Source organism: Rhinolophus ferrumequinum, chromosome X (genome assembly GCF_004115265.2).
Source record: "Rhinolophus ferrumequinum isolate MPI-CBG mRhiFer1 chromosome X, mRhiFer1_v1.p, whole genome shotgun sequence".
NCBI lineage: Eukaryota > Metazoa > Chordata > Mammalia > Chiroptera > Rhinolophidae > Rhinolophus > Rhinolophus ferrumequinum.
The window spans coordinates 2,778,099-2,802,475 of NC_046284.1; the positions used below are offsets into that span (position 1 = coordinate 2,778,099).

General features: G+C 38.0%; 1 protein-coding gene across 6 annotated transcripts in view; it reads right to left on the reverse strand.

Annotated features, from left to right (window-relative positions):
• EDA (ectodysplasin A) overlaps positions 1-24,100 on the reverse strand; it is a 290,490-nt gene extending 266,390 nt beyond the window's left edge. For 5 of the 6 annotated variants that reach the window (XM_033118371.1, XM_033118361.1, XM_033118379.1 and 2 more), the window contains exon 1: positions 23,457-24,100. In XM_033118371.1, coding sequence (XP_032974262.1) covers positions 23,457-23,861 — 405 coding nt within the window. In that variant the 5' untranslated portion in view covers positions 23,862-24,100. The remainder of the gene's footprint in view (positions 1-23,456) is intronic. The other variant, XM_033118389.1, reaches the window with a different exon arrangement.
• Between the last annotated feature and the right edge of the window lie 277 nt (positions 24,101-24,377).

The following is a 24,377-nucleotide window of genomic DNA, read 5'->3' on the forward strand; positions in this document are numbered from 1 at the left end:
ATTGAGTAGAACAGAGAGCCGAGAAATAAACCCACACCTATATGGTCATTTCATCTATGACAAAAAAAGGCAAGACTATACAGTGGGGTAAAGACAGTCTATTCAATGAATGATGGTGGGCAAAGGGGACAGAATGCAAAGAATGCATGCAAAGAATGAAAGTGGACCACCTTCTTACACCATATACAAGAATAAACTCAAAATGAATTAGACTTAAATGTAAGACCTGAAACCATACAACTTTTAGAAGACAGCATAGGCAGTAAACTATCTGACATTGTTCTGCATAATATTTTTTCTTATCTATCTCCTTGAGCAAGGGAAACAAAAGGAGAAATAAACAAGTGGGACCACATGAAACTAAAAAGAATTTGCATAGCAAAGGAAACCATCAACAAAACGAAAAGACAACCTATTGAGTGGGACAACCTATGTATCATTCACTAATGATCCCCATTCAATAAGGGATTAATATTCAAAATTTGTAAAGAACTCAACACCAAATAAAATAAACAATCCAATGAAAAAATGGGCAGAGGACCTGAATAGACATTTCTCCAAGGAGGACTTATATATGGCCAATAGACATATGAAAAGATGCTCAACATCACTAAGCATCAGAGAAATGCAAATAAAAACCACAATGAGATGTAACTTCATACCTGTCAGAATGGCTATCATCAACAAATCAACAAACAAGTGCTGGTAAGGATGTGGAGAAAAGGGAACCCTTGTGCACTGTTGGTGGGACTGCAAATTGGTACAGCTACTATGGAAAATAGTTTGGAAGTTCCTCAAAAAAATTAAAAATGGAACAACTTTCTGACCCAGCAATTCCACTTCTCAGTATTTATCCAAAGAAATCCAAAACACTAATTCGAAAAGATATATGCACTCCTATATTCACTGCAGTGCTATTTACAATAGCTGAGATATGGAAGCAACCTAAGTGCTCATCAATAGATGAATGGATAAAGAAGATGTGGTGCATATATACAATGGAGTATTACTCTGCCATTAAAAAAATAAAATCTTACCATTTACAACAACATGGATGGACTTAGAGGGTATTATGCTAAGTGAAATAAGTCAGAGAAAGACAACTACCATAAGATCTCACTTATATGTTGAATCTAAAAAACAAAATAAATGAGCAAAAGAAATAGAAACAGACTCAGACATAAAGAAAAAAACTGATTGTTGCCAGAGGGGAGAGGTGTTTGGAAGCTGGGTGAAAAGGGTGAAAGTATTAAGAAGTACACATTGGCAGTTAGAAATTATTCACAGAGATATGAAATACAGCATAGGGAATATCATCAATAATATGTTAATAACTACATATGGCGTCATGTGGGCACTAGACCTATCAGGGGGATCACTTTGTAAGTTATATAAATGTCTAATCACTATGCTCTACATCTGAGACTAATATAATATTGTCTGTCAACTGTAATTGAGAAATAAAAAAATAATTTAAAGAAAGAGATGAGCAGAAGCGGATCTTCTGAAAGAATCTGAAGAAGGAATAGCAAGAGAGGTAAGGAAACAAGAAAGCTCATTGCCACAGAAACCAGGAGGAGAGTTTAAAGAACAAAGGGCTACGACACACAGAATGGGAAGGAATATTTGCAGATCATATCTCTGATAAGGGTTTAGTATCTAGAAAACATTAAACACTCCTACAATTGAACATAGAATACAATAAAAAATGGGCAAAGGATTTGAATGGACATTTCTCCAAGGAAGATATACAAATGACCAATAAACACATGAAAAGATACTCAATGTCCTTAGTCTTTAGGGAAATGCAAATCAAAACAACAATTAAATACCACTTCAGACTCATTATGATGGATATAATCAAAAAGAGAAATAGTAACAAGTGTCTGTGAAGACATGGAGAAATTGGAACCCTCATACACTGCCAGTGGGAATGTAAAAATTTTCAGCAATTATGGGAAGTTTAGCAGTTATTATTCAGCAACTTCACTCCAAGGTATATACTCAAAAGAAGTGAAAATAGGTGTTCAAACAAAAACTTGTACACTATCATTCATTGTTCACAACAGCCAAAAGGTAGAAAAAAATACAAATGTCGATAAATGGATAAACAAAAGTGGTATGTTCATACATTGGAATATTATTCAGCCATAAAAAAGGGAGTACTGATACACTCTATAGTAAGGATGAACCTTGAAAAATATTATATTAAGTGAAAGCAGCCAGACACATATGATTACACTTATATGAAATATCTACAATAGGCAAACCGTAGAGAGAAAGTAGATTAGTAGTTGGTAGGGGAGAGAGGGAAGGGGGAATTGTGGAGTGATCGCTAATGGGTACAGGGTTTTTTGGGGGGTAATAAAAATATTCTGGAATTAGATAGTGGCGATAGTTACACAGCTCTGGAACTATACTAAAAACCAATTAATTGTACACTTTAAAAGGGTGAATTTTATGGCATGTGAATTATATCTCAATTACAAAATTTTAAGAAACATAAACTTTACGTTTAATAAATATTCACCGAGAAACATTAATAATTGAAACAACACTATCCTATCATCAATAAATTCATATCAAATGGCTTCCTCTGGTTATTACCAAAACTTTTTAAAATAGCAAATGAAAAAGAGAATAAAGAATTGGACAATATCAAACATGACAGAGAAGTAAAATATGATTACAACAAGAGTCCCACTGCATTTTGCAATATGGAGGTCACCAGTGACCTTAGGAGGAACAGATTCAGTGGTGAGCAGGGCATAGAAACCTAACCATAATAAGATGAAGAATCAATGAGTTGTTAAAAATGTAGACAGCAAGTTTATTCCATTCCTTTCAGACGCTTGAGTATTAGGAGAAATGGGAAAAGGGGTAGTTTTAGGAAGATATTCAGTTGAAGAAAGTCCCCCCACCTCTCCAAGACGAAACGTGAACATGATTATATGCTAAGAAGAAAAATACATTTGAGAGAAAAGATAAAAAATGAGTGCTAGAGAAAGGGCCATGAAAAAGTGGGAGAGGTGAGGATCCGAAGCCCAAGTGAAAGGATTGGTCTTGGACCAAAGGAATATACATACTTTACGGAGACAGGAGAACAAGAGTGGGTGTGAATGGAGTTAAATTTGTGGGCATTCCAGTGAGTGAGGAGAATGGAACACCTCCAGTTTGGGAAGTTTTGTTAAGGCAGGGAGAACTAGAGAAAAGGAGTCAAGAGACTTGAGGGTAATTGGAAGAGGGGGATTTGAGTGATAGGTGAATGGATCTAGACTGGTAAGATAAAAAGTCAAGCCAGTTCCACATGAAAATGTAATCTGGTTGACCTACATGATGTGGCCATTGCTCTTTAGTTTTATTGGGGTAGTAAGAAGAAAGACCTGATCCCTTTGGCTTCTCTTGTGGGATACAGGCACCAAGATTTCCCATGCCACCCAAACTACCTACCCAATAATGAAGAGGGCCTACTCCAAAAGGAAACTGCAATACTATTAAGAAAAACACATGAAAATTGGGTGGCAAATAATTTACAAATGAACCATCATTTCATATTATATGGTAGCATATTACACAAGAACTGTTGCAAGACTATATATAGACCAAATAACTAAGGGCCATGGGCTCTACGCCTTTACCCAATCACACCCTTCACTCTACTGTCTCCAAGTCTTTGCTCACATTGCTCGCTCCCTCTGCTCAGAATGCTCATTTGCAATTTCAGCCTGTCTCTAAAGTCAGGGATTTATTTTATCTTTCTGTCTCATACAGTGTCAAGCAGAGAGTCTGGCATGTCACAAATGCTCAGTTGAGTTCAGATGAAATAGAAAAAAAAAATCACGAAGGGCTAAGTGATCAGGAAAGGCTTCACAGAAAAGTGTGAAATTTAAACTTGTCTTTAAAGATGAGAAGTATTCTACCAACAAAAAGGGAATTTTAACAGGAGGAATGATGCAAGTGACAATGAAGGTAGGAATATGCAATAAGAAATCCAATCTCTATATAACTGGGGGTTCCTACGTTATCTACTGTATAAACTGTAGATAACGGTGCTGGCAAAGCAACATTGATGTGGAACTTGAATAGCTACCTAAAGCATTTAGACTACGGTAATTATTAGGCTAGTAACTCTCAAGGCAGGAAACAGGCTAAGAAAATTGTTAATGTTACAAGAGAACTTATAGGTCACTGACTTCAATTTCCGACATTTTACAGTTGAGGAAATTGAGAGCCAGAAAGGTACAGTGACCTGACAAAGGTGACCCAACTTAAATAGGGGAATATAACTAGACTCACCTGGGACCCAAACCCATGTATCCCAATTTCCAGTCTTGTTCTCCTTTTACCACACATGCAAAGGAACTACCACAGGTCCGGGCCGAAAGAAAGCATTTGCAAATATAAAAAGGAAGTACACATAAAGGTACGTAACTTAAAGAACTGCAATACTGCCATCAATTCCTGTGAATTTTTGTGGAATATGTAAGGTAACAATCAGAATAAAAGTTTACACAATTAAGGAGACAAAGAGATGCATCGATCATTAAGTTCTCTAAGAAATAACTGTATAGCTTTATATTTTTTTCTGTTTTTTAAATATTTATTTAATTTTTTTTCAATTACAGTTGGCATACAGTATTAGTTTCAGGTATACAACAGCTTTATATTTTTCACATATATTAATATTTGTATTTGATCTTCAGAAAAACACTGTGAAGGAGTCAGGGAAGGTATTACCTTTCCCATTTTACAAATAAGAACAATGTATCAGTTGCTCAGTGAAGAGCCAGAACTCATTCCAGTACTCTCCACAACTTCCAGGACAATGCAAATCTCCAAACTAGACCAAAACAAGCATGAGGCACTCTGGTTTGGCAGGTGGAAGCGATACTTTGTGAATGAGTAGGTAAGGGCAGAGACTAAGGAGAAAATGGGTTAATTAGGAGTATTAGAGGGCAGTTTATAAAATAGTAGTAGTACTTGTCTTATGTTTTTAATTATGAATCACATGTCTCCTAGAAATACTGTTACACAGTGTAACAGAGTAATTATTTGTTTGATTTGATAATTTAATGGCAGAAATTTCAATCTACATACACATTGTTTATGGTTGGTAAATATATCTTCATAATGTCATTATGCTCAGGTCACAATCATATGCTTTGTGAATCCTGCTAGAGATGGAAATAATGCTGAAATTGCTCTTACTGGGATGATGTCAAAAGACAAAATGATATTACCTACATAGCTGTGATACATAACACGACATCTCCCAGTGGACAGAATTCTAGTTTAATACTTAAAAGCATACACACACACAGTCTCTCTGCTCTCTCTCTCTCTCTCTCTCTCTCTCTCTCTCTCATACACACACACACACACACACACACCAGGTGCACACACACCTAACCACAACCCTGGCTTTTCCCTAGGCCTGTGTTATTTGCAATACTGGCTTGTTTTGTGTTATACAAGATATAATGAGTCCTTGCGGTAAGTGCTTATCCATATTTGCACATTAAATGAGATACTGTTTTTTTAAAAAAAGAATACATGATGGAGGAGGGCTTTCCACTTGAAAGAAAACTTGGGTATGGAGCCTTCCATGACCTAGCAAATCAGTTAGGATCTGAAGGTCAAGAAATTGAGGTACCTTCACTAGTTTGTGGGAGAAATTAATTCCAAAAGCACTGGAAAGGCAAGGACTTGCTGGGTTGAGAGAATCAAGAAATACATAACAGGTCAAAGTGTAATATGAATGTGTGCTCTATGGAAGGCATCTAAAGATATGAAGGAGGGAAAGGAACTGCAGGTGGAGGCTCCAAGGTCCAACATGCTTTCTGGGAGGGTGCATGACCTTAATCAGGGCTCCAAAAGGAAGAAGCCTTAGTGATAGATGCTATTAACGATCACCTGATCCTTAAGATAGCATGATATTACCCTCAATGAATGTATACAACTGTGTTTTAGAGTCCAATACCTAGGGACATTGTTTTAATATCTTAAGATTTACTTTCATATTTAAAAGAGTACAGATTGGTATTATAGTTGTAGGAGCTACAAAGAAGTATAAGATTCAGTCTCTGCCTTCAAAAACCTTCCCGTCTAGTTGAGGAAACAAGATAACCTAAAACCGAACACAAATGCCAAAAAAGGGGTTTAGAGAAGTGTTGAGATGGAAGGGCAAGGAAGAATTCACTGAAAGACTAAGGTTTAAGTTGAGCTGTGAAGGAACTCAAGGGATGGATCCAAGAGGCAGGTTGGGGGTAGGACATTCTGCTTTGGGAAATGTGTGAACAAAGGCCAGAATGTGAGGAGCCTATGAATGGACCAGTCTAGACAGAGAGTAGCAAGAAGAGTGGAACAGCAGTTCAAGTTTGGTTGCAGAGGGGCTTGGAATGGCAGTTTAAGACATTTGAAGAGTGGCAGTAGGGAGACATAAAAGATCTCTAATGAGTGACATCGCAAAGGAGCACTTGAAGAAAAATAATCAAGCTGAGGTGTGCATATGGAGTCGAGAAGAAAATAACTCTCAACTGGGAAATCACAGCAGGAATGAAGTAATAAGGAACTGAGGTAGAATTGCAGATTTTCTTGGTTAGGAGGAACCTTGAAGATCCTCTAAGCCAAACACAGAGTGGTAGCAGTGGGACTAGAAAGGAAGGGAGTGATGCAAGAGATACCACAAACAGTATAAAACAACTTCACAGAGTATGAATCAGCATAGCAACTGCTTGCTAAATATGAGTAGCAAGGGAAAGGGGAAAGGAAAAAAGCCTCCAAGGTTTTATGCCTGAGTGATTGAATGAAACTAGGAATTTTGTAAAATTCAGTGTCTGTGTGTGTGCGTGTGTGTGTGTGTGTGTGTGTGTGGTGGGAGAGAGGAGGAATGGAGATGAGTTCAGTTTAATTTACTGAATTTGAGATGTCAGCTGGAATCCGAGCAGAAACAAACTGCACTAAAAAAATGTGTGTAATGTCATTAAGAACAAAGCAAGTTTGCTCTCCTTGGTTGATCCTGTACATAATAGGGACTCAGTGAAGTGGTGGTTGAGTTGAGGGAACTCCTGAACTCTTCGCTTCCTTCACACCCTAAGTCTAACTAACTGTGACAAGTGTTAAGACCCTTCCTTCCATAATAAACCCTCAGAGTTTCTGCAGCCTAAGCATTTAGACTACAAGTAAAAGTGCTTTAGAGGCACATAATGCTTCTAGGCGTGGAGCCTTGTGGATTGATCCAAAACCTTAGTAACGGTCAACATTTTCTTGCCCTTGTAAGCCATTGGTGTGGCAGGATGAAACAAGAAAAGCGATCCACAACCACAGAAAAAATTCAGAAGTAATCTCCTTTTGAAAATCAATTTCATTATGGCTATTTCATTTCAAGCCTTGCTGTACGCCACCACTCCAATAAAAATGACTCTTTATCTCTGAAGTGCAGGCCATCCACAGGAGGCTGTGCATGGAGAAGATTACCCAGCAGCCTATTATTTTAAAGTGGTTTCGACAGCTAGCAGCAGGGAAGTCCCCGTGAATCCACTGGAGACAGGGAACCACCCTCCTCCCTTTGCTATTCCAAGCACACAGGACTTTCATCTGGCTGAGAAACTGGCAACTAAAATCACTCTCTCCCCAAAAGACACAGAATTTATAAATTGATTTCCCAAATGGTGTCCCACAGAGATGGTCATTAAGCATTTACTACCATTCAAGCTCATGGTCCACTGGTCTTCAAAGGTAGTCCTAGGATCACATATGTTAAAGACCTAATAATCCATAACAAGGAGCTGGAGTTAGACACAGGGAATCAAATGTTATCTCCTTTATAGTCTTCCTTTATCTTTGCCTTTAGAGCATTAATTCTCAAATGGAATGGACATTAGCATCACCTCATATCAACATATATTTTTTCCAAACAATATATGCTCATGGTCCCACTCTAAAGACTCTGATGATATATGTCTGAGTGTGGCCAGGGATGTGTGTGCTTGGAAAAAGTTCCCTAGGTAAGACTAGTATACACCCTTAATTAAGAACGACTGTAATACATGATCTGTAATGTATGTTTTAACCCTACAATTCTAAAAAAAAAAAAATTCTTAGTAGGATTTGGGGATAGCTAGCTATTTTTATGAGAGAGAGAGAGAGAGAGAGATATCAAGATTCCTGATTACTGTATGTCCACTGTAGTGCAAGTAGCCATTGGACCCCACATGTACTCTAGTTTCTAACCATACCAAAGCCAACCACAATTACATAAATCACAGATTCTCACCCTGGAGTGCACACCAGAATCACCAATAGCGTTTAAAATTATACATGACTAACGCCCCACCCCTGGAGCTTCTGAGTGAGTTGATTCTGAGTTGGAATCCTGGACACATCAATTAGGGGGAGATTACATCTGAGGGTAATTGCAATGAACAGTCTTGAAGATTCTCTTCCTCTAAAGATAGGTATCATTCAGGAACAAACAACATCTACATATTTATTGACCATATTCTATGTGCCAAACACTTTTAAAAACAACAGTTATATTGTATAACATATAATTCACATACCACAGAATTTACTCATTTTAGGTGTACGATGGAATGATTTTTAGTAACTACCAAACTGTATAACCATGATGTCTCTTGCATCATTTCCTTTCCTTCTGGTTCCACTGCTACCACCCTGGCTGTGGTAAATCCATTCTAGAATATTTTATTCCATCCAACAAGCTCTCTGATGCCCATGTTCCCTTAATCCTCATTCCCCCTCCGACTCCAGGTATTCACTACTCTAATTTTTGTCGACATATTTGCCTATTCTGGACACTTCATATAAATGGAATCACACATTATGTTTTTTGTGACTGGCTTCTCTCACTTAGTGTAATATTTTTGAGGATCATCCATGTTATAGCATGTATCTGTACGTCATTCCTTTTTATGGCTGAATAATATTCCATTGTATAGAATATTTTGTTTACCCATCAGACATTTGGGTTGATTCTACTTTTTGGCTATCATGAATAACGCTGTTATCAATGTGTAGAAGTTTATGTGTGAATGTATACATTCATTTATCTTGGGTATACCTAGGAGTAGAATTGCTGGGTCATGTGCTAACTCTGTGTCAACTTACTGAACTACCAAATTGTCTTCCAAAATAGCTGTATCATTTACATTCTCACCAGCAATGTATGAGCGTTTCCATTTCTCAACATCTCCATTTCTTATTCTCTTTTTTCATTATAGCCATTATAGTAAATGTGAAATGGTAACTCAATTTTTTATTGAGGTATAATTGATATCAAACATATATTAGTTTCAGGTGTACAACATAATGATTCAATATTTGTATATATTTCAAAATATCACAATAAGTCTAGTTAACATTCCTCACCATACATAGTTAAATAAATTTTTTTCTGGTGATGAGAACTTTTAAGATCTACTCTCTTAGCAACTTTCAAATATGTAATAGAGTTTTATTAACTGTAGTCACCATGCTGTACATTAGATTCTCATGACATTTATATTATAACTGGAAGATTGTACGTTTTGCCTTCCTTCACCGATTTTGCCCACTCCCCACGCTCCACATCCAGCAAGCACCAATCTGTTCTCCGTATCTATGAGCTTGTTTTTTCAGCTTTTTGAAAGATTCCATATAAATCTTTTGAAAGATCACATATAAATGAGATTACACGGTGTTTGTCTCCAGTGTGGTTTTAATTTGCATTTCCCTGATGGATAATGATGTTGAGCATCTTTTCATGCATTTATTTAGTTATGTGAATATCTGCTGTGCTAAAATATTTGTTTATATCTTTTGCCCATTTTTATTCTGGTTGTCTTACTATTGTGTTCCAAGAGCCCTTTATATTATAAATTCTGGATATAAATTCCTTATTGAATATGTTTTGCAAATATTTTCACCAAGTCTGTCACATTTATTCCATTTTTAATGTTTTTTTTTTTTAATCTTTGATAGGGTTTCGGTTCACTGGGTTGGACTTCTTTTTTTTTTAATTTATTGGGGTGACAATTGTTAGTAAAATTACATAGATTTCAGGTGTGCAATTCTGTATCACATCATTTAATGTTCTTTTGAGAAACAAAATTTTTTATATTTTGATTAGGTCCAGTTTATCAGGTTTTTCTCTTACTTGGACTGTGTTTTTGATGGTATATCTGAGAAATCCTGTCCAGCACAAAGTCTTGAGAATTTTTTTTTGTTTTTACCTAAAAGTTTTATTGTTTTGGCACTGACACTTTTGTCTATCATACATTTTTAAATTAAATTTATTGAGGTAACATGGTTAATAACATTATATAAATTTCAGATGTACAACATTATAATTCAATACCTGTATACTCTCTTGCATGCTCACTATCAAACTTCTGGTCTCCCTCCATTGAGTTAATTTTGGGGCTAGTGAGGGTCTAAGCTGATCTTTTTTGCATGTGCATATACAAATGCCCTATCACCATTTGTTGAACAGAGTATCTTTTCTCCCAATGAATTGCCTTGGTATATTTGTCAAAAATCAATTGATCATAAATGTTAGGGTTGTTTCTGAACAACCAATTCTGTTCCATTAATCTATATGACTATCCTTATGCCAGTGCCATACTGTCTTGATGACTTTAGCTTTATAGAAATCTATTTTTCTGTTCCCTGAATACGCCATGTTCTGTCTCACCTCTCCAGTCCTTTGCACATGTTATTGCTTCTGCCCAAAACAGTTATATTCTAGATATCTCTTACTTATTTTTCAGGTCTAAGCTCAAAACATGCTTTGTCCAGAAAATGTTCCTTAATTTCACAAGTCTGGGTCAGGTACTGTTCCTTAGTGCTCCTTAACTTTATCATTACATTATCACATTATATCCTATTTGCCTGTTCACTTGACTGTAAGCTCCATGATGGTTAATCCTCTCTAACCAGTTCAACAGTTACATCTCCATAGCTTTATACAGTATCTGATATATAGGAGATAATTAATAAATAGTTGTTGAAGAAATGATGAACTGATTCTGCTTCTAGTTATGGAAGACTAAGTAATTCAGATCAAATTTCCTGCTGAAAACAACAAGAAAACTAGGGAGGGCTATTACAGAATAGGTAGCTGAGAGACAGCAGAGCTTTTGACAGGCTCATGGAGCTAAAATAACAAACAATGGACTTCAGGACCCATCAATGAGGGGAACCCTAAAAAAGTCTTAGATGTCAGGTTGCAACTGAGAAAGGACAGATACTGAAAGGAAGGCTAAATTAGCCTTCACATGGCCAGCTTCAAATTTATTTCAACCTCAGACTGAATGAAGGTGATAAGGGGTTGCTAGTGCCCCTTACCACCCGCCTGAAGTGAGTATAAATCCTTTCTGGATGAAGATTTAAAAACTGAGGCCTCAAACCATATCTACTATAGTGTTTCATACATAATATCTGCCACTCAACTCAAACTAACCAGGCATATGAGGAAACAAGGCAAAATGATTTAAAAAATCAAGAGAGACAATTGACTATAGAAATATACCCTAAAGGATTGAGATAATGGAGTTCCAGATGAAGAATTTCAAATAATTGTGCTTAATATATTCCAAAAAAGAAAAGATTAAATTGTAAATTTTGGCAAAGAATTGAACACTATTTTTTTTATTTTTTTATTTTTTTTAATTTTATTTTTTAAATTTATTGGGGTGACAATTGTTAGTAAAATTACATAGATTTCAGGTGTGCAATTCTGTATCACATCATCCATAAATCACACTGTGTGTGAACACTATTTTTTTAAAGAATCGAATAGAAATTCTAGAAATGAAAAATATATGTAAAAAGTGAAATTAAGAACTCAGTTGGTGAGTTTAACAGAAGATTAGGCAAAGCTAAAGAGAGTCAATGAATTGAAAGATAGGTCAGAGTAAGATATCCAGAATGAAATACAGAGAGAAAAAAGGATAAAATATAGAAAAAAAAGGTGTGTAAGAGACATAAGGGATGTAGAGAAAACGTCTAAAAGAGGTTGTAACTGAATCTTAAAAAAAGTAGAATAAGAATAAGGCAAGGACAGCATTTAAAGATATAATAGCTGAGAATGTTTCAAAACTGGTGAACAACCATCAAGCCACAAACTCAAGTACTATTAACCTCAATGAAGATAAATATAAAGAAAATCACACCTAAGAACATCATGGTTAAATGACTAAAACCCAAAGATAAACAGAAACATCAAAATCAGCAAGAGAAAGAGGCACATTACCTACCAAAGAAGCAACTATAAAATTTTCATCTGATTTCCCAGCAGAAATAATAAAAGCCAGTAGGCAATGACATGGAATCTTCAAAATGTTAAAAAAAAAAAGAATTCCATACTCAGTAAAAATGTCCTTCAAAAATGAAGGTGAAATAAAGACATTTTCAGAACAAAAACTGAAAAAAATTATCAACAGCAGATACAAACTAAAGGGTGCGAAGGGAATGTTAAAGGGTGTTATTGCAGCAGAAAACAATTATCCCAGAAAGAGGCTTGGGAACCAAAAAAAGAGGAATAAAGAGTAAAGAAAAGGGAAAACATGGGGGACTATAAATAAATATTGACTACAAAACAACAAGTATAATGTCTTATGTGATTTAAATTATATAATTAAGTTATAAACCAACAATAGTTTATAGTTGGCAGTGGGTAAATGGAGTTAAAGTATTCTAAGGCCTTTGCACTGTATAGAAAGAGGTCAAAGAATTAATTTATATCAAACTATAATAAGTCAAGAATGCATATTGAAATCTTTAGAATACACGCTAAAACAATAGTAAAAGAATGTATATCTACAAAGTTAACAAAGGGTAAAAAAATATGAGATTAAAAATCCAAAAGTAGGTAATAAGGAGATAAAAAGTTCATAGAACAGGCAGGACAAGTAGAATGCAAAGAGTATTATAGTATATTTAAAGCCAAATATATAATTAATTACATTAAACAAAAATTGATTAAATGTGCTAGTTAAAAGAGATAGACCATATTAAAAAATAAAATTACGTCTGTTTACAAGAGATGCATTTAAAACATGTAGAAAAATTAAAAATTTTAAAAGATGGAAGGTATGTCATGCAAATTGTATCCAAAAGAAAATAGCAGTATTGATATTAAACAATGTAGAGTTCAAGGTAAAAAGCATTGCTAGAGATAAAGAGGGATATTTCATAATAATAAAAGGTTCAATTCAACAGGAAGATATACTAGTTCTAAATCTGTATGCACCTAATAACATGACCTCAAAATATATAAATCAAAAATTCCCAGAACTAAAAGAAGATATGAATAAACACATAATCATCATGAGAGATTTTTAACACACATATTTCAGCAGCTTATAAAACAGGTAGACAAAAAAATATTTGAACACAACTTGATCTGTTTCATAAATAATATTACATTATAAGACATATTATTTCGACTATACACAGAGCATTTATGAAAACTAATTACTTGCTAGGCCATAAGTTTCCATAAATAGCAAGCATTCTAAATCAAACAGAGATGTTTTATAACCACAGTGGAATTAAGCTGCAAATCAATAACAAAAAGATAGCTAGAAAATTACCATGTTTGAAAACCAATATACTTAAAATGATTAAGGAAGAAACCACAAAAGAAATGAGAAAATATTTTTTATACTGAATAAGGGAAATACAGCATATCAAAACTTATGTGTCATGCTAAAACTAGACTTAGAGGGAAATTTATACTCTAAAATGCACTTATTAGAAAAAAAAATAATGATTTAAGCATCTTCTCAAGAAACTAGATATTTTTAAATTAGCAAAAAAAAGTAGAAATAAGAAAATGTAAAAGATAATGGATTAATTAAATAGAAAACAAACAATCCATAGTGTGGATTAATAAAATTGATCAATCCTTGGTAAAACTAACCATTATTGAAAGTGGGGTACTGAAGTCATCTACTGTTATTCTATTACTGTCTATTTCTCCCCTCAGTTCTGTCAATGTCAATATGTATATATATAAAACCTCTGATGCTGGTGCATGTATAATAGTTATTGATTCTTTTATCATTATATAATGTCCTTCTTTGTCTCTTCTGATAGTATTTGACTTTAAAGTTTATTTTGTCTGATAAAAGCATAGCATAGGCATCCCCACTCTCTTTTGGTTACCATTTGCATGGACTATCTTTTTCCATTCTTTTATGTTCAGCCTATTTTCTTAAATGTAAAGTGAATTTCTTGTAGAAAGCATATAGTTGGGTCTTGCTTTTATCAATTCAGCCACAATATTTCTGATTGGGGTGTTTTATCTATTTACATTTAAATTAATAATTGAAAGGGAAGGGTTTTTTTTCAGTTTTTTATTTTATTTTATTAAAGCTTATTGGGGCGACAAATGGTTAGTAAAGTTACATAGGTTTCAGGGAAGGATTTACATTTGTTAGTTGTTTTCTGTTAGTCTTGAGATTGTTTTATTTGTATTCCCTCTCTTGTTGTCTTACTTTGTGCTTTGATTTTTTTGTATTGCTATGCTTTGATTTCTTTCTCCTTTTCTTTTGTGTAACTTCAATAGGTATTTTTTGTGGTTAACTTGACTCACACAAAATACCTTGTAACAGTGTATTTTAAGTTCCAACTTAAGTTCAATTGCATACAAAACCTACATTCTTAAGTTCAATTGCATACAAAACCTACATTCTAACTTCTCCCCCAAACACTGTTATTTTTGTCACATTTTACATCTATCCATATTGTGTATCTTTTAACATATTTTTAGTATAGTTATTTTAATACTTTTGTACTTTAACTTTGTATACTAGAAATAAAAGTGATTTACCCACTACTATTACAGTAATACAGTATTCTGTATATGTCTATATATTTACTTTTACTGTTTTATACTTTCTTATGTTACCATTTAGGTATTTAGTGTTCTTTCATTTCAAGTTGATAAACTCCATTTAGCATTTCATATAAGGCAGGTCACCTTTTATTTGTCTAGGAATGTCTTTATAAATCCTTATTTTTGAAGGACAGTTTTGAAAGGTATAGTATTCTTGGTTGGCAAGTTTTTGTTTGTTTGTTTGTTCGTTTGTTTCTGTCAGCACTTTAAATATATCATCCCACTTGCTTCTGGCCTGCAAGGTTTCTGCTGAAAAATCTGTTGATGAATTTATGAGGTGAATCTTATAACTCTGTTTCATTAGGGTCAGTTTCTGGAGATTTAATGTGTTCCTTTGTTTGGAACATCTTTGCTGATTCTTCATTTTGCTTGAATTTCTGTGTTGGTGTCTGCACATTACACAAAGCAAGCACTCCTCCCAGTCTTCATGGACTGGCCTTGTATAGGAGAAGACCTCCACCAATCAGCCCTGTCAGAAATTCTGTGGGCTGCTATCAACTCTTCCACCCCTCTAGGGAAAAGCAAGCAGCTGTGGTTTTCGTGTACTCAACTCTGTGCTAAGTGTGTGTGTGTGTGGGGGGGGGCAAATTGGCATTTGCCAGTCCAAACTGCCATCTCCATTCTCTCCCAGGTGGGTAGACTGTGCCAGATCCATCAGATCTCCAAGACTAGAAAGACAGATGCCAATTCTTTGGGCAGCCCCAGAGAAGTTGTGGCACTGAAAGCACAGGTCAATTTTTCCATACCAAGGAGTAAGCTGAAAGCTGGGATGTTTCATCCACTCACTCTATGTAAGCAGGGAGGATCTATGGCATCTGTCAGTCCCAGGCACCATCTCTGTTCTCCCCCAGGAGGCTAGACTGTGCTGGACCCCTCAGAGCTCCTAGACTTGCAAGTCAGATGCCAGTTTTTTTGGGCAGCCTTGGAGAAGTTGGAGCACTGAACAGACAGCTAGACTCTTTCCTTCCCCATGCGAATGTTGAGAGCTGGAATTTTTTGTCTTCTTGTTCTGTGCTCAGCAGGACGGAGGATCTATGGTGTTTACCAGCCCAAGCCACCACCTCCATTCTCCTCTAGGCAGAACCCACAGACTGGCAAGACAGAAGCCAGTCCTCAGAAAACTTGAAGTTCTGGGTGTGTGAACCAACCCCTTCCCTCAACTAGGAGAAGCTAGGGGTCTTTTCCTTATTATATGATGCTATGCTGGTAGCAAGGACTCTGGTGAGACGGTGTCCAAAATCTCTCCACAGGCTTCAGTGAGTCTGCTTTCATGTTTGCTCCAGGTACAGAAACCTTTCAATTAGCTCAATTTCTTACAAAGGGAATTTGTCAATGAATTGTTGCTGAATTGGTGTGTTTGTTGGGGGAACAGGGTCCAGGACTTTCTAATCCACCACCCTGCTGACATCATTCTCCACAGTTACTCTTTTTTTGTGTGTGGAATGTGACACACTGATTCTAAAATATATTTTAAAAATGCAAAGGGCCAAGGACATCCAAGATACTTGTAAAGAAAAGGGGAAAGGTAGAAGGACTTGATTTACCAAATATCAAGAGCTTACTATGAAGTCCAGTAAGAGTATGGTATTGGAGCAATGAGAAACAGACTAATAGAACAGAACAAACTGTTCAGAAACAGTCTCACACATGTGCAGACACTTGATTTATTACAAAGGTGACACTGTAGAGAAGTGGAGAAAAAGACATTCTTTATAATAAAAGTTACTAGGTCAGTTAAATATCTATATGAAAAAGATAAAGCTTGACCCCTGTATCTCACCACATACAAAAATCAGTTGCAGATGGATTATAGATCTAATGTGAATGGCAAAAACATAAAAATTCTAGAAGAAAAATAGGATAACATCTATATGACTTCAAGGTAGGGAAATACTTCTTAAATGGAATACAAAAAACAGTAATCACAAAGGAAAATACTGGAAAACTAGACACATTAATATTAAAAGCTTCTGTTCATCAAAGGATGCTATAGAGATTTGGAAAGTGTAACATAAAAAAATACAAAAATTGTTCATAGCCAGGATATATAAAGAATTCCCACAAATCTATAAGAAAAGGACAAACAACCCAATTAAAAAATGGGGGCAAAGTACTTGTATATGTACAGAAGAAATCCAAATAGATAACAAACATATAAAAAGGAGTATACCTTCATTAATCTTCTGAGAAATGCCAATTAAAATCACAATGAGATATTACTACAAACTCACCCACTAGAATGGCTATAATTAAAAAGAGTAATAATAAGAAGTATTAGCAAGGATGTAGAACAACTAGAATTCATATACATTGCTGGTGAAAATGTAAATTGGTAAAATTACATAAAAACTGTCATTATCGGGGCAGCCAGATGGCTCAGTTGGTTATAGCGTGAGCTCTGAACAACAGGGTCGCTGATTCGATTCCCACATGGGCCAGTGAGCTGCACCCTCCACAACCGGATTGAAGACAACGAGCTGCGCTGAGCTTCCAGAGGGGCGGCCAGATGGCTCAGTTGGTTAGAGCGGTTCGATTCCCACATGGGATGGTGAGCTGTGTCCCCTGCAACTAAAGATTGAAAATGACGACTGGACTTGGAGCTGAGCTGTGCCCTCCACAACTAGACTGAAGGACAACGACTTGGGGCTGATGGGCCCTGGAAAAACACACTGTTCCCCAATATTCCCCAATAAAAAAAAAAACTGTCATTATCAGTAAATTTGAAAATATGCATTCACTATGACCCAGAAATTCCAATACTAGGTATATACTCAACAGATACTCAAGTGCATATAACCAAAAACATGTATGATAATATTCATAACATCATTATTTATAATAACCCCAATCAAGAAACCATCCAAACATTCATTATAAGCAAAATGAACAAACTGTGGTATATGCAAACAAGGGAGTAATATACAAAAATACAAATAAAAACTACAACTGCATGCAAGAGCATGATGTATATCACAAACAGTGTTGAGAGGGAAAAAAATACACTGTTTGATTTGATTTATATCAAGTTCAAAATGGGCAAAACTAATCTATGATGTTAGAAGTCAGGATAGTCATTAACTTTAGAGGAGAATGGTATAGAGATAGGGATGGAGCATAAGGTGGGGGTTGTGAGATGTTAGTTCTATTTCTTGACCTGGGTTCTGCTAACGTTAGTATGTTCGCTTTGCAAAAATTCATCGAGTTGTACAATTATGACCTATGACCTTTGCTGTATGCATATTATACGGCAACAGAAAATTTTTTTAAAAAGAAAGGAAATGAAGAGCTAAGTGATGAGCATTTATAGAGTAGTCAGATAAAGATGGTACTCTATGAGGGCCACCCTAAGGCAAGGCAAGTGGTTTCTCTTGGTATTATTGTTGGGGAGTAAATGGCTTCAGAAGTTGTCTATTATAAAGAGAGCTTCTCGATACAGTAGTGACAGATAAATTACAGATTATTTTTCACAAGATCGAAGACAGAAAGAGAGAGACAGGAACTAAAAGCAAATAACACAAAATATCAAGTGACACATTCCAGAAAGCTTTTTGCACCATCTTAGAGGTAATATAGTTAAGGTTCTTCTCCATTTCACTTTCTAATGATTCTAGAAACCAGTGAAACATTGCCAGTGGAACTATTTACTCACCTAAGCAGAGCTGACAATTCACAGGGTTAGCAAGTCCTAAGAAAAACAGGCTTCTTACATAAAGAGAAAAATGTCTTTGTTTCACATAAATATCTCCAACGGCCCAAAATAGTATTCAACTCAACAAGTATTTAAGTACCTTAACTATAACAATCACTGTGTCAGGTATTATGAAAAAAAAACAAATAAGAAGGTAGATTTCTGAGGAGTTGTAGTATAAAGACACAAGATTTATTAAACAAAACAACTGCCATAACAACTATAGAGTGATCCTAAGACAGGATATGGTGGGTGGGTTACAAGAGTAGAGTTATTGAGAGAGAAAATGAGATGGGTATAATGGAGCCAGTTGATCAAATGCCTTGAAAGTCACACTGAAAAGTCTAGATTTAAATCTATAGGAAACTTTTTTAGCTGGATCCCACATCTCTAAAAAAAATTCTTGGATTTAATGATTCCCTGTTATTTTCTTCATCAACCAGCCTTAATAAATAATGTCAAATCTGGATACAATGATGTTCTATCTAGTTAAACCAAAAGATGTTTTGTGAAAAGTTAAGGTTGACTTCTGTGACATCAACTCAACTAATTAGGAACATATTCCAAATATCTCCAACAGTCCAGAATCAACCCTTATTAAACAACCTAGGAGCTCTGTCAATTAAGTTCACCAACTTGTTGCAACAATGTTGCTAACCTTTTTTGATATCAGAGGGATTATTCATTATGAATTTGTACCAACTGGACAAATAGTTAACCAAGTTTACTATCTGGAAGTGCTGAAAAGGCTGCGTGAAAAAGTTAGACGACCTGAACTTTTCACCAACAATCCATGGCTCTTGCATCACGACAATGCACCAGCTCACACGGCACTGTCTGTAAGGGAGTTTTTAGCCCAGTAAACAAATAACTGTATTGGAACACCCTCCCTACTCACCTGCCCTGGCCCCCAATGACTTCTTTCTTTACCCAAAGGAAGACATTTTGATGACATTCAGGACATCAAGGGTAATACAGCTCTGATGGCCATTCCAGAAAAAGAGTTCCAAAATGGCTTTGAAGGGTGGACTAGGTGCTGGCATCAGTGCATAGCTTCTCAAGGGGAGTACTTCGAAGGTGACCGTAGGGATATTCAGCAATGAGGCATATAGCACTTTTTCTAGGATGTGTTCGTGAACTTAATTGTCCAACTTCATACACATATTTTTCTACATACTTCTTAAACCTTAGTGCAGGGGTGTCCAAACTGCGGCCCACAATCCATTTTTAATTGGCCCACAACAAATTCCATAAATAGATTTAGTTTACTTAAATAAACCAGGTGAGGCAATACGTACTTCACCTAGAGTGAGTGGCCCAGCTGTTTGTGTATTTTATCGCTTATGGCCCTTGGTAAAAAACGTTGAAAAAAGTTTGGACACCCCTGCCTTAGAGTTTCAGTTTAGATTATCTCTTGGGGCAATCATTTGAATGAGATACTACTCTTATTTGCCTTTTCCTTCAAATAATCTTTCAGGTATTGAAAGATATCTAATAACTAACATAGCATCTGGCTCATAGCAGACTTTCTGTTTACCGAACTAGATGGTTAAATTACACCAATCCATTAACCTTAGTCATCTCTCTCAAGGTTTAGTAGACTTGGATTAATTATATCCCTCTCTCAACCTCTCTCTCTCCAGACTTTAAAAAACAACAACTAGAAAGTCCCTCCATCCTTTGGATTAATTTGATGGAGTTTCTGGGGACTTTTATCAGTTGTTACATTTTCCTGCAGGAGCAACTATGAGAAATCCCTATATGATTGTGGATGTAAATCCACTTTTGGTCTTTTATATGGAAAAAATATGGGTTTGGTTTTGTCATTGTTTTCAACACCCTTCCTGATGATGCCCACTGTGTTCTTCTTGTCTTTGAGGACCACAATCACAACTGGGCCAACTTCTTCTCAGAATGATCAACAGTGATTTTTTTTACTCTAATAATCATATTGTGTATTGTCTAACTCAGAGACTAATGAGATGTTTCTCTTGAGATCATCTCCGGTGAGTATCCAGATAAATCTACAGGTACTCCCGCTGAAGGAGACACTGATGATTCCAGGTCTGAAGTGACCCTCTCACTTTTCATCATCAGCAACTATGTCCCTACTGGGGAGGCTTTTCTGTAACAATTTCCTTGGAGAGCTTTGCTGATCTCTCTGCCATGTATCCTGACTGCCCTATTTTTTTTCTGTATCTTGTTTTAAAAGTTTTTAAATTGAGGGATAACATACATACATCTTCAGTGGTTTCTAGATCCCTTTCTTGAGTAATAACTGAGCCCATCGTATCATAAGCATGGATGGGTTTGAATGACCTTATACAATGAAGTAGCTCTGACTGTTCTGCGCACTGGGTCTCAAGAGACCTTCCTGCAATTTTTTCTCATCAGTTTGCCTTCACTCCTTGCAGATAAACTGGTGAGAAACCTAAATGTTCCGCCCATTAAAGGGTGTATTATTTTTATCTTTCTTCCTCTCTACCTAAGAGTTGCTGTAACAGCAACTGTCTGTGTTGGAAAACTAAAATATAAAAATATGACCTACGTGGCCCAATCCCACAAGGCGGTTTACTTCCTTATTTATGAATCAGAATCTGTCAGCACAACTTAGAATCTTGATTGTCAGCAGATACTGCAATTAAATATCCTCGCAAAGCCAGCAGAGGGTGCACCAGGGCACTAGAAATTTTACCCAAAATGTAGCAGTATCAATTTAACTCTAATAGCCAATCAACTTTTTCTCTTTTTGTGCTTTGGTATACTAAAGATAAACTTAATTTGAATCTGGGCTAAAATTCCTTCAAAGCATACTCCAATACTCCTGAAAGAGAAGTTCAGGATGAATAAGGAATACATGGTTAAACTTAGTCTGGCCAAAATGTAGGTGGAATAGAAGAAGACCTGAGCCATCTACTTCGTAAAAGTTCTGCTATGGAGTTCCACCCCACTCTCCGCAAAAGGTTCTGGGACATAGTATTCTTTAGGGGAGTGGGCACTGAACTAGGAGTCAAGAGACCAACTTCCATTCTAATTTTGACCATAGTTGTATGACTTTGGACAAATCACTTCCCCTCAAAGCCTATGTGTTCTCCAAGGGGATGACACAAAACGGATTCATATAGTCCCTTACAACTCTTAAAAAATGGATTCCAATTGATGTCAGCAAATGTAAAGAGCCAGTATGCTTGCTTCTACTGCTCAAAAAGATTAGAACAGAGAGAATAAAGGACAGAAGATAGGGAGCTGTATTTAAACCTAGACAGAACTACTTGAAGCACTATGCAAACAACAGGCAACTAAGTGCCATTACAGACCTATGAGAGTCCTGCATCATCACAGAAGCCCAAGAGTCCAGCTGTCCTGCTAATCCTCAGCCTCTAAACATGGGTCTGTCCATTCCTAATGCCAAAAAGCCTTGGCCACCATTTGACTAAAGAAGTTCAAGTCCTTCATCTTTTCACAGAATATCAATGTTTAGCTGCTAAGTATTTCTACTGGGCATTGGAGGGGGTGGTGGATAGATAAAGGGAGCCAGAATCCTAGTTAATTATCATTTAGCTACAGTGTTTAAAGTTTCAAGTATGAGAAGCATGTCTACTGATTCTCTTCTTTGATAAGCTGTTATATAAGTTGGAGTGTGCTAGCAAGAAATTTTAAGGCTCAGGGCAACTTTACAATGCACATTACAGAAAACGTGTCAGTCTTAATATTCCGGTATTATCGTGAATGTGACACCAGCTTTGGATGGGTGGTCAAAGTAGCAAAATAATGTTTACAGAGTATGACAATGACACTGGATGTGGAAGTAACTACAGAAGGCCTGGGTCCCTCACCTCAAGAAACTTAATTTGCACAAATTACCCTCTTACCCAAGAGGAACAAATTCACTATTATTCTTTAGCCATCTCAAAAGGATTCGTGGATGCTCCTTTTAAGTTTCACATAAGACAAAATATGGAGGTCAAGAGAATACTTATTTTAAGTGCACTAAACGTACTTGAATAAGAGCTAGAAAAAGTAGAAAACAAACACTGAAGCTAATAGTTTGCTAACAAGGGCTAAACACCATTAAGATTGCAAAAACAAAACAAACAAACAAAAAACCTGGTCTTGAGAGATTACTCCTGAGGAATGTATTCCACCAGTAGCTTCCGGTTCTCAAGCTGGCAGCAGGGAAGATACTTCACACCGTCCCTCTCCATCCCACTCCCCAAAAAAGTCTGAACCGGCATGCAAAGGGTGAGTTTTATTTCCATAGATTTTTTAAATTGCTCTTTAGAAGTTGCCTAGCAAGACGGCATATTTCTACCAGAATTCCTCAGGGGCGCTGATCCTCACTAGAACACCGAGGACAATCAGTCTCAAGTTGCAGGTAAGTGTGAACAAGCCCACGTTCTGGTCAGCGCACAAGGACCTGCTCTGAAAGTACCATTAAAAGTTGTTTCAACGGGCGTGGAGCAGTTACTACAGCTGTTTACAGCTCCAATTCCAAAGGGGAGCCTGCTAGTGCTGGCATCAGCTCTGGACACGAAAAAACAAGCACCGCGGGCAGAGAACCTCACCAGGAGCGGAAGGGCCAAGCTGCTGCCGTTAGTCCGCCAGAGGGGCAGCGCCTGCACCTCCGCGCCGCGGCCGGGCCGGGAGCGTCGCCAACTTTCCCAGAGGCAGCCTGTAGCCGGGGGCGGCGGGCGCCGGCCAGAGCTCCCAAGCCCAGGGGTCCTTAGGAAGTCTGGGTGAGCTGGGCCAGGGACCGGGAACAACCTGCCCCGGGGCAACCTCTCTCCGGCTTGCGCGCCCCCTCCCTGGTCCTGCCCTCCAACGAGGCTCGAGGTGGCAGGGTCCCCCCCCTACTAGGTGACTCACCTGGTGCACGTCCTGGGAGTCTGGGGGGAGTGTGGTTTCTCCCGGTTCTAGCGGCTGCTGCTGAAGTGACGGCTGCCCAAAGTGGCGGGTGATGGGACCGTCGGGGTCCAGGCCACCGGGGCTGCTCAGGGTGCCAGAGGTGCCAGGAGTGCCCGGGGTGCCGGGGCCGCCAAGGCGGGACTCGGCTCCCCGTTCCCGCCGCAACTCGGAGCGCAACTCTAGGTAGCAGCACAACGTCAGCAGGTGGAGGGCCAGCGAGAGGCCAAAGAATCCCAGGAAGAGCCGGCAGCTGTTCCCTTCGCCCGCCCGGGCAGGGGCCCCGCGACAGCCGCAGCTCTGGCTCCCCCGCTCCCGCGGCGCTGCAGCGGGCAGGGGCTCCCTGCGCTCTACCTCGGGATAGCCCATGGCCTCCGGAGACGCCCACTCTCTGAGGCCCGGGAGCCGCCGCGTCTGCCTTAGCCGTTCACGACCCCTGACAGGCGGCTACTGTCCTGCCATGGGCTGGGGGCTGCAGGGACCCGTTCCAGCGCGACCGAGGCTGGGCGGGACGGAGCAGGGAGCAGCCGCATGTGCAGCTCCACTCCGAGGGGTGGGAAAGGGAGGAGGAGGGGCGGGAGAGGGGCGGCTCGGCCCGCCGAGGGAATGAGGGAGGAGGCCCAGGCCGACCCCGCCCCATCCCTCGAGCGGCTGCTGGGGCACCCAACCAGCGGGCCCGCCAAGCCTAGGTGCCCCGCCCCCTTTCGTTCCACCCCGGGCTTCCAGCCGTGGGGCGGGGCCTGGGGGCGTGTGGGTTCGCCTCTGCCTAGTGGCCCCACCCAGTTCTTCCCGCTTGCCCCGTTCCAGTTGGTGATTGCCTTTGTCGTTCATCCCTGGACTCCGCCCCAATTTAACCCTTTAGCGCCAGTACGGGGAAGGGGAGAG